Source organism: Atractosteus spatula, chromosome 17 (assembly GCF_055471065.1).
Source record: "Atractosteus spatula isolate fAtrSpa1 chromosome 17, fAtrSpa1.hap1, whole genome shotgun sequence".
Taxonomy (NCBI): domain Eukaryota; kingdom Metazoa; phylum Chordata; class Actinopteri; order Semionotiformes; family Lepisosteidae; genus Atractosteus; species Atractosteus spatula.
Genome location: NC_142722.1, coordinates 11,189,521 through 11,200,438, shown reverse-complemented (window position 1 = coordinate 11,200,438; position 10,918 = coordinate 11,189,521). Strand labels below are relative to the sequence as shown.

The window sequence follows — 10,918 nt, the reverse complement described above, 5'->3', positions numbered from 1 at the left end:
TTGTCCGACCAGCAACAAGTACCGGCATATACGTTCCGGATTAAGGGGTACAGTACTTTATCGGTATGTGTCCTGTCCAGTACATTGGTAAACATATTTTCTATTTACGAAACAGGTAAAGGGTATAATTCAGGAGAACCAAGCTAAAAATGAAAACTATTTGACAACTAAGTGCTGATACAAGTTTGTGATCAAATAAATTAGGTTTTGCAGTCTCTAAAATATAAAGGGGCTATAATACAAACAGGGTAAGAGCATGATTAGAAATACACCTAGAATTCGCTTCAAAATCCTATACACCTTAGTAGAGTGGTTTTCTGTCAAGTTTTTTTTTAATCTTCATTTTATTGGACCTTCATGTATAAAGGCTACCACCAGTGGGTTTAAAGCCATCCAAAAAAAACCTTACAATTCATTTTGTCCGATTCCCTGAGTTACTGGTATTTAAGAATTTAACTAAAACATTTCCTCGAAAGACTGTAGCAGGCAAAAAAAGTTCCAGCCATTCTTTTAGTGTACACAGTTTTTCTTCAGGAAAGAAAGATCTGCATGGAGGAGGGTGTTTGTCACATCCAGCTCATTTGAGCATTGGAAGCTAATTAGCCAGGGCATCCCATCCAGATTTTTCATGAAATACTGATATTACCCTTGGTACCAGGATTAGTACCGTGTTTCAACCCCCAACTTACACACCTTTGTCTGTATTAGTGGGGGCTATCTATCTGATTTTAGTTCAATTCAAAATGTTATTCCTCCCCAAGGAGACGGGGCAATTTAAGCAGCAATCAGTACAACATACTGTACAACACATTCCAAATAAAACTGGGTATAACTTTAAAGAAAACACAGCAAAAAGTCCATAAATTGATTTATGAGTGAAAAGATTGCATGTGCACCATAAGTGCATTTGTTCTCTACTGCAAAATAAAATAATAATCTGCTCATTAGATATTTAAGAAAGTATATGCACATTGTGGGGGGGGGGGGTCTATCAGATATACAATATGGAGATCATACCGTCTTTGCACTTGTCGTGAGCCTGATGACCTCTGGAAGAAAGTTTTTTTTTTAATGTTCCAAGCTCCCTCATTAACAAGGCACACATTCCTGGTGAGAGGTGTAAGAACCCAGACAGGATACCAGTCCAGGTCTGGGGCACGAGCACACAGGGAACCACAGCGCTCGAAGGGAAACCAGTGGGAGCTGGGCCAACGTGCAAGCTCCACGCAGAAATCACTCCTGTCCGGGATCCGACTCCAAACCCGAGCCTCGCGAGGCAGCAGCGCATTTCCAAGTTCCCCATGGTAAAAGCAGACCAAAAGCAGAGTCATTCTGAGACTTCAATGGTACTGCCACTTGGCTCATAAATAATACCAGTTACTTGCCCACATTGCCCATCTGCCACGACACCGCCCAACAAAGACAGTAACGTTTTCAAAATGCTGTCCCCTAATTAACAGTGAAGCAAGCACACACGCACAGGTAGCACACTCGTTACTCAAGATGGGGAAAAAAAAATCAAACACTTTTTTTTAAAGAATGTTGTTTTTATTATTTACTAAACCTGGGTCGTAGTTGACATACATCAGCATTTTTTTTACTTTACATCTTTACATCGTATTCTGTGGTGTCCGCTGTTACACAAAAATACTCTTGTAATGGCATTGCAGCAGTCAACTGACCTAGTTTGTTGTCTGCTACAACATCCATATTCCCCCAAGTAACAAAACTTCACCTTGCACATGAATACCTGTAACAAATAGGAAATTAATTGTACAAAATTGTGTTGCTGTTTTGTAAAGTTCTTGTTTTCTTAATCTGACAAAAAGTACAAGTAACTAATTTACACCAGTCACAACATTTGCCTGTTGCCACCCAAACCTTGGAACTAATAGTTAAACTTATCATTAATACACTGGCAAAAAAACTCCCCTCACCCAGAAACACTCAAATGAATGTGCCCTGAAGGTGGACAAATATTTCCTCTATTTAAGAAAGGGAATTAATCTTGTACAGTAGTTGCTGACATTAAACATCACCATGGCCTTTTCAAAAGGTTGCTTACTACAACAAATCATTATGAAATCATTTCTGAAGATTTTTCTGCAAAAAGATGGGCGTTTCACCCAAAACTGAATCAATTGGCAGTGTTGTCCAATTGCAAATTGTATTGTAGCAATTTTAGCCAACACAGAGTTCAATTTCTCTTTACTCATATCACTTTTACCAAAGAATGAAACACTAGGAGTAGAAAAGCTAGGTGTATTTCTGGTTCCCCCTTTTCCTCTTTTCAAAGTGACCACAATTTAAAGCTGACATTTATGAGAGCTCACACTGCTTCCATAGATTCCTAGCTTTAGATGCTGCAAACAAACATTAAAATCATTCAAATTAAAAGTTAATAAATTGCTTCCCCCAAACTCAGAGCGTTCACCTGCATTATAGCTAAAGATGTTAAATGCTTAGAAATACGTGCCTTTAATTCAAAACATTTAATGTCCTTTTTTTTTAAAAAAAAGAATCTGACAGGTGGATGGGTGAAAAACACATCAGGTAAACAGTGGGGTAAGGGGAATACAAAAAACTGGGAAACCACAAAGGGATTATACATCAATAAACCCCCCCCAAAAAAAAACTGAAAATGCATTTAAAGGCTTTTCAAAAGTCAAAGTTGAATTTCCATTCTTGACGTAAATGTTGTGACTTACAAGATTTTGGTAAAATGGTGAAATGCACCAGAAACAAAAAACCTGCAGTTTTTACACGACTCTCCGGACTTCGAAAAACCTCTTTAGGTAATAAATCTGTCCCAGGGTCATGGCTACAAGCACCAGCGCTTCGAAGAATGACCAGAGCACCACTCGGCTGTTTGTGTTGTCGTTAACTAGAAGAAAGGGTGGGAGAGAAAAATCGAATATCTGATCAGTAAAACAATTAACACAAGAGTGAGGGATCAAATACATCACCATACACAATCACTTTGAGCACAAAGGATATTGTACTCTCTTCTTTAGGTCTTTCATCAAGACAAGTATGAAATAGATCTTTGCACCCTCTCCACCAGACTAGATTTGTAACTTTTTTTACATAGTTTTTGACAGCAGTATAGAGCTCATTGTAGTTCAGGTGGGGAGCTGCGTCAGCATGCGTAGGCTGCAAAGGAACAAGTAATAGGTTTATTCAACGCTGAAAAAAGAAGAATGCTGTTGTGTTTTCTTTCTTCTCTTTTCAGCATGGAATAAGCCCATTATTTAGAGCTTATTGTGCCATTTATGATGTGCCTAAAGCGATCTGCAAAACGTTTGCCAAAGGCAGGTGCACACACCTCTTACAACTGCAGTGCTCAACAGATCAGCTTGCGTTTGCACAGGCTCAAATACTTAGAAAGCGATCAGACCCAACGACTTACTTGCTCTGTGTATTCTCTCACGGACTTCCATGTACTCCTGCTCGTGCTTGACAGCGGTCATAGCCACAGCCAGCTCATTGATCATCTCTTCCAACTTGTTCTGGTGAGCTAAAAGACAAGAGTTGATATTTAAAACATGCCTGAGAAATTAGGTCTAAAGACCAGCTTGCTTCTTGGGATCAGTACAACACACATGCAGTACCATTGGAAAACCTCAAGGCAAGTTAGTGGCTGAGAAAAAAAAAGTCAACTGACACAGATGCAAACAAGCTCTTTAATGAACAGGGAAACCTTCTGTTTATTTGTAATATAAGTACTCTGTAATATAAGTAACTGAAAAGAGTTAATTGGATCCGAGTCAAAATATATCAGCCTGCTGAAGTTTGCCAAAATTGTATGAAGAATAAATACCTTTTTGTCTGGATTAAGTCAATGCAAATCTTCAAACAACCTTCCTCCATGCCTCCCCAATTCTTAAGAACTACCTTGCATTGCACAACACAAACATGAGCACAAGACGGTGGCTGATGTGAGGAGTGAGAGGTTCAAGGGGCAGGACCACCACATTTCCTGATCGTCCTTGAAGGCAACGGCACTGAGAATCTACCATCAGGAAACCCAGATTTTATCCTTATCAGCAGCATCAGCATTAAGAACTAGATGCCTGACAAGATTAAAACAGCTGTCTGGTCCTGTGGAGAAGCTCAGGGTCTAGGGCAGGGTGCAATGAGTCAGTTGGGCTCTCCCAGATAGAGAGGCAAGAGACCTGCCTCTGCACCAACGGGCACTGAAACTGCGAGCACACCGAGCTGTGCTGCCTGTGATGTGTTAAAAGGCGAAGGACTCAAAGGTGGGTAGGCTAGAGGAGTCTGCCAGCGGCCTCCAGTGTAGAAATGTACAACTTGCGGCCTTCACATCCTTTTTCTCCCCTGACCGAGGTGTGTGACTGAGGGCTTTGTAGCAGGGAGACAAGAAATGAAACGCACATAGCTGTGCTGTGCGGGTGCATATGAGAAAGACTGGCAATTCTAAATTTATAGAAAACAACTGTCCTAACTGCCATCAACATCAATCTGAGAGGTGCAATCATTAGAATATACCTACTTTTTCTGTTGCTAACTTGTAGTTAGTTCACAGTCTTGCAGGAAAGAAGGGTGCATTTAAGACAATGTTGCATTAGTACCCAACAGTGTGCATTCCTGTTATTTTCCACAATTATCTTTAGCTGCCAGGCAACCCACAGACATTGAGAAACCAGTAAACCATCCATCTATTTGCTCAGAGCAAAGTTGTACTGGCAACACTGTCAAAGCACACCACCCTGAAGCTCTCAAATCAGCCCAAGCTGAATGATACCAGGGCAACACTCCACCTACCATCCCAAGTATCTCCACCACCTGAGGGAAGGGGGAAGGACAGGAAGAGGGTCAGAGCAGAGGAAGAGGACAAGGGATAAATGAGGAAAGCAAGGGGGAAAAAAACTACGAAACCGTGTTCCATTTCTATTGCTCTTATTATCTCAAAAGGACAGAACCTGCTTCACTGGGCGATGTGCAGTCGCCACTACCTCCACCTCACCTGCTGTGGCGAAGTTAGAAATTACACCAGCAGCCAAATTAACAGGGAGATTCAGGGAGGCTGGACTGAGCAAGGCTTAGTGGAATTTACCCAGGACACCAGGGTAAACAACTTTTAATGACCATGTAGTCAGGACCTTTATTTAACACCTCCTCTGAAGGTCAGCAGCTCCTACAGCAGTGTCCCGGCACCACAGAGGGGGACAGACACCTCTGACAGCTGCATCTGGCTTCTCTTCAAGGTGGCCCTCCTCAGTATGGACCAGACACATTCTAGCTTTGCTTCCAAGAGCTTACATGTTAAGGCTACAAGCTGTTAACACTGCTAATTAACTACATTGTCACAACCTGAATTTATCGGAAAATTCTATTGATGATGGGCAATGTAACAAAAAGTTAGCCTAGCTAAAATATTAAAGTGTTCACATTTCAGACAAATCATCTCATTAAATGTTGATGAAAATGCTGTGAGGCTTAAATATTGGAACAGGTTTTTAAGCAATAAGCTTAAATAATGTAAGCTTGATCACCACTCGGACGCTCTTACTTTCTGTTGATAGATCTTTTCTGCTCTCTGTTGACGTTCTGAAGTTCGGTTAGGGTAAGACGGAGCTATTTATTAGCTATTATAAGATGGAGTTTTAGACTTGAAGCTACAGTCCCACAGGTGTGAAGGACTTGTGTTATCTCTCACAAATCAAAAACCATGACATTTTTCCACTGAGCAAAAATTAGCAACTCCTGTTACAACACATTGCACAACAAAGACACTCAATTGAAAAATGAACCGCTGATTTAGCCAACTACCTTCTGACATTTCTAAATTAATTTCTCCACCAAGCAACTGATTTATTCAAGGCTCTAACTGCATTGATTTGGTGAGATATATCGCATACCCTGTTTTCCAGGCACCCAAGTAAATTACAGCCCTATTATTCTCCAGGCAGACATTTTTCATTAACAAGCTGCTGTCCTGCTCATACTTATGGTCAGTAAAATAAAACTTAAAAAGAAAATATTTTATTTTAAAATCTCTTTCTAATACTATTTTAGGAAGGACTTAAAAGCCATTGTCATTATATTATAACTTTTTTCTTTAAATATTTAAGGTATAACGATGCTACAGAACAATCTAAGGCATGTTCCCTGACTTACCAAGTCATTCCTAGATGCTGTTTCTTTCATTGCGATGTGTGTCTTGCACTGATACTTTATGCCATGTGTAAGTTTAATGAATGCTTTCAAAGAGGCTCTGGGATCAAATAATGTGGAGCACAATAACTCCACAGAGTTTGGGGCTTAAGACAAACTAATGTTGCATCTCCACTGTAAAGAAGCATAAATACATTATATTGCAAAGCACATAAGAATAAGTATGTGATTCCATTTAGATGAGAGATTTTAAAAAAGCAAAACGCACTGATTGCAGATTGCTTGGACAAAAAGGACACACTAGCTGTGATGAACATAACGAGTACTTGTTTCTACATCGCAGTCTACAACAGTGAAGATAAAAAAAATGGACAGGTGGACAGCTGACAAAGGTTTCTTTGGGCAGCCTAGTAAACTTGTGGCCTCACCTTCCGTCTCCATGTCCTGGCCTTTAGGAGCCTCTCCAATATCGATGGTGAACATCACAATCTTGGGAGTCATTGTGGACATCTTGTTGCTGAAGCAAAACTTGTATGTGCCATCCATGTGGGCAGCAACAGAGTACTTCCCACTAGACTCCCTATCTCCTTTATAAATCTGCTTGCCATCTGGCCCTGTTATCTACAGAAAAGGGTGGGAAAATGTTGTTAAACAGCAATAAAGTAAGATACAAAGTCATTCACAGCACAAGATATGCACAATGTTTCACCCATATATTTGAACCTCTAAACTCTTAATTACCATACAGATAGCATTTTTAACCACAACATAAATTAAACTTTGAATATAAAAGTGATATAAGTTCAAGGAAATTCAGAACACACTGAGTTCTCCATGTGCAGAAAAAATGCCAAGCAAAGAGTTTTCAGTACAAAGCATTAAAGCAAAGGAAACACGCCTAGTTTACCAATAAAAAAAATATTGTAGGTCTTCTTAAATCACCATTTAAGCATGATCATTCATGAACTATAGCCTACATGCTCTACAAACCATACATACATTATTTATTAATACGGATAATGGATTTTATCCAAAGCAACTTTGAGAACTCATTTTTATCCTATTTTACATACAAATCTTCATACCAGCTTATACAGGCAGTATAGATAGAGCTGTCTTTTGGGTAATAAATAGACTGTGTCCACACCTAAGATTTGAACCCACAACCCCACAGTCTCGCAGACCTAACCACTGCTTCACACTGCCACCCAATATGAAGCTCAGACACCTACCACTACAGAAGGAATGGACTGCAAGTAAGAATATAACCTTTCCGTCCGGTTTTTACTTAATCTGAGATATGGCTGGGTGTTTAGGTAGGCAACTCAAAAGAATGTACTGCACAAGCAACATAAATTAGACAGGGAGACTCCACAGATATCTGTGTGAACAGTTACAGCCCAGTACTTTCTTTTCTAACCATTGTTTTTTTCAATTAAATATTTTGGTTTGGTCTCCAATGACTAATGTTATTTAAGGATTTTTTTTCTCCAGAACTATTAGATTAATTAAATTTACACAATTGGGCACTAAGTCTATCGACATTTTGACCAAAAACAAGACACTTGAAATTTAAGACTAACAATTTCGTCAAGTACCTCTTCATTTTTCAGCAAAGTAATTTCTCCCTTGCCCCTTTCACAAGGTGAGGCTGCCTCACCAGTTAGACATGGTCGCCACTTGACTCCCGAGCAATGAGTATCGCTGACCCGCTCATGATAAAGGCGATACCCTTGTCGAGCAGCTGCCCAGGTGGTGGCGGTGGTGATGGGACAGATTGTTTCAAAAACCATGCATTCAGATACTTCCACCACTGCAGGCCTACTTCACAGTGCTGTATGGTTCCAGTATTTATTAGGTATAGTAACAACATAATATTGCAGGAGTATCAATTCCCAGAAAATAGTAAGAGATGCGTGTGAATTATTTTCAACAAAGGCGGTACACGCCCTACTGTACTTGAGAACTCTATTAGCCATTACATCAAGCTTAAGACGCGACACTACATTCACTTGACTTTAACAGCCGATGAAAAACTAAGACCTTGCTGAGAGGTTAAGAGTCTCTCTCTCTCTCAGATAAAGTGAATCAACCTCTATCCCTCTACTTCGAAAGCTACGGTTCAATTACTCCAAACTGAAAAGCAGCTTATTAATAAATACGAAAAACGGTACTAGCACATTACGATAGAGAATACGTATAACCTTCAATTGCTGTCGTTTCATTGGAGCCTTGATGCACCTGTTAAACTAATACATACTGAATCTTTCGTATCAGCGAGGCTTAGTTTACAGTGCAAGAATCACACTGCGAAAGCGTTCCTTTATTTCGACATAAACTTCAGGTAAAAGCCAAAGCACACCTGATGTTTACGTAGGCGGTGATAAATATCTCCATTAGGGATTAATTCCTGGTACAGTTGTCTAAAATGGCTTGCAGTCTGTTGCATGAATCAAACGGGAAGACGGAACTTTTATTTCAATTATAAAAACAGGCGAAATTTCTAGGTTTAAATCTTATGTTGTTAACGATCTTAACATATCCGCACAAATAAAATGATCTGCAACATTTGTTTTTTCTCCAGCAGCGATAAAGCAGAGAGGCCTACTCCTCGCCAGCTGGCTCGCTCAGATTTGTCTCCACGGCGGACGAGAGCTGCTCCTCTTTCAACTACACGACTGCGTGGATCTGTCACCCCGGCTCGGCCCTCACCTCCACATCAATGTCCAGGAAGCCTCCCTCGGCCACTTCAAACATGAGGCCCATCTTGGTGCCGGAGTTGACCCGCTCAAAGAAGCACTCTTCGGCATGAGCGTCTATGCTGACGAAGTAGCCGGACGCTGTGCTGGAGAAGATGGCTACAAGGACAAGAAGCTCCGACAAGGTAAACATTTTTAAATGTGTTTTTTTTTTTGCTTATTTCTAGTATTCCCTCACTTAATTGCAACGAACGGGGAAGGGGAAAGAGAATTGAGACACTTCTAACAACCCAGGAAGCCCCCGGCCAGGCACCGATGCGAGGAGGAGGAGGAGTTAAGGGTCGGAGCAGCAACTGAGGTAAGGAAACGGGGAGCTCCGCTTGCACTGCCACGTAAAGACTTACACGGAGCGCGGCGAGGGACAAACTAGTGCGACGCCACCTGCCGTAACGCGTTCTTTTAATCCCTGTCACCGACAGGCGCACGCCTGGAAGTGGCCAGCAGCTGGGAGGTTTACCTTTTGCAGCTGGGGAATGACATCTCACGCGATCTTGGCTCAATATTTGCCCCCCTTTTAAACATCAGTCTATTCCCGTGAGGCTAATTCTACATCTACATTTCCATTAAACCTGTCTCAACTTGTGGTAGTTGCCTGTGTCCCCGGCGTAATAATAACGGACTCAGGAAATCTGTCATCACCGCTGCAGTATCACTCTCAAAACAATGTAAAATAACTCTCTTATCTCCTATAATATTATTGTCCCGTCTTCTCTGTTGGTAATGTTTGTCTTACCTGTTTTCACTGTTGTATTGGACTGTGCCGTAAAAACAAATTTCCCCCAGAGAAGAATAAAGGTTGAACTGAATTTACGCTCTTTGCATTGTGTTGCATTTACTAACAGTTGACTACAAAAAATACCGCCCACCTCTTCGGTCTGCTTGTCCTGGTGAGGTTGGCGGTGGCGGTGAAAATATTTCCCCTTTTTTTTTTAAATTGCGAGTATATTATATAGTTTGCCTTGAACAAAAGTACGCTTTTAAAGTGGTTATGTTTAAGCAGTCATAACATTTTCACCTAAAAGTACACAATGGCTCTAAATTCACAAACAATAACAGCGTTGTTATGACGAGGTCCCAAGGAATGAATGATTCACTGTAAAACATTATCATCAACATCTCCGTACAAAGGACAATAACAGCTATTTTGTTATTAACTAAAATTTGTGTGGCTTCTTAAACAGACACATATAATAAATAACGCCTTGTAGTGTGAGCACATTCATTATATACTTTCTGGAGCTAAAAAAAAATAGCTTGGCTTAATTTGTCTAAAGATTTCTAAAGTGTGGTTATATTCTATCATAGAAAAAATGATATAGGCTGAGCCGGTGACAGCTGTCCACGTCAGTACAGTATTGCATTTCAGCAAGAGCACGTAGGTACATTTCTGTTATAATATCGAGGTAATAATACACAGAATGCGAAGACGGGAAGACTCGTGTTCTGTCACCTGATGGTGGCAGCAGAAACAATAAAAACTGGACAGATCACAACATCTGAATCATTTAATGTTTTTCTGTAACTCGTTCATTTATTCAGTATAATAAGCTATCAAAATGGCTAACATGCAGAAACCCTCAGTCCCTCAGTCCCTCTGTCTTCTGAAATACGTTGAAATTTAAGTTAAACAATTGATGCATTAAAACTTCACAGACAGCTATCCACCACCAATCGTTGTGTGTTTTAGGTCTTTAATTTTTTCTTTGTTCGTGCAAATCGTATTTCTTTTTAAAATGAACCAAGATGAAGCGAACCATCAAAACGATACAAACTCTGTTACTTTTTTGCAATTAGTTCAGGTCAGAACCCAGGCATTACTGTAACTGGGTTAGTTTCTTGGGAAACAGGAAAACATCAAGGTTCAGTTCAGGAAAAATAACGATAATTCTTTTTAGATGTACTCCAGCTTTCTAAAAAAATCCTGATTTCTTTCTAACATGTAAGTGGTCAAGTGCCGTATAAGAAATCTCTGCTAAACTAATTAGATGTGCGCTTTTTTCCCCTGAGTGCAATTCTGCTCC

The 10,918-nt window shown here is 40.3% G+C and overlaps 1 protein-coding gene across 2 annotated transcripts; it reads right to left on the bottom strand.

Annotated features, from left to right (window-relative positions):
• Nucleotides 1-1,526: 1,526 nt before the first annotated feature.
• Nucleotides 1,527-9,235, bottom strand: tmed2 (transmembrane p24 trafficking protein 2). 2 transcript variants are annotated; one of them, XM_088935724.1, is made up of 5 exons: nt 8,851-9,183; nt 6,567-6,759; nt 4,786-4,806; nt 3,410-3,517; nt 1,527-2,884 (listed from the first exon to the last, which is right to left on the bottom strand). In XM_088935724.1, the coding sequence occupies exons 1-5, from the start codon at nt 9,028-9,030 to the stop codon at nt 2,760-2,762; spliced, it is 627 nt and encodes a 208-aa protein (XP_088791850.1). In that variant the 5' UTR covers nt 9,031-9,183; the 3' UTR covers nt 1,527-2,759. The 2 variants fall into 2 exon arrangements, with proteins under 2 accessions (XP_088791850.1, XP_088791851.1); XM_088935725.1 differs by lacking the exon at nt 4,786-4,806 and having other exon boundaries at nt 8,851-9,235.
• Nucleotides 9,236-10,918: the final 1,683 nt, after the last annotated feature.

Bases quoted from the DNA above. Each gene is read 5' to 3' on its own strand.
- tmed2 (XM_088935724.1), bottom strand. From the start codon at position 9,030: ATGTTTACCTTGTCGGAGCTTCTTGTCCTTGTAGCCATCTTCTCCAGC. The intron at 6,760-8,850 runs GTGAGGGCCGAG...CCTTTTCTGTAG, and splicing joins TCCTGGACATTGATGTGGAG to ATAACAGGGCCAGATGGCAA. The intron at 3,518-4,785 runs GTAGGTGGAGTG...CTTGTCTTTTAG, and splicing joins TGGTGGAGATACTTGGGATG to CTCACCAGAACAAGTTGGAA.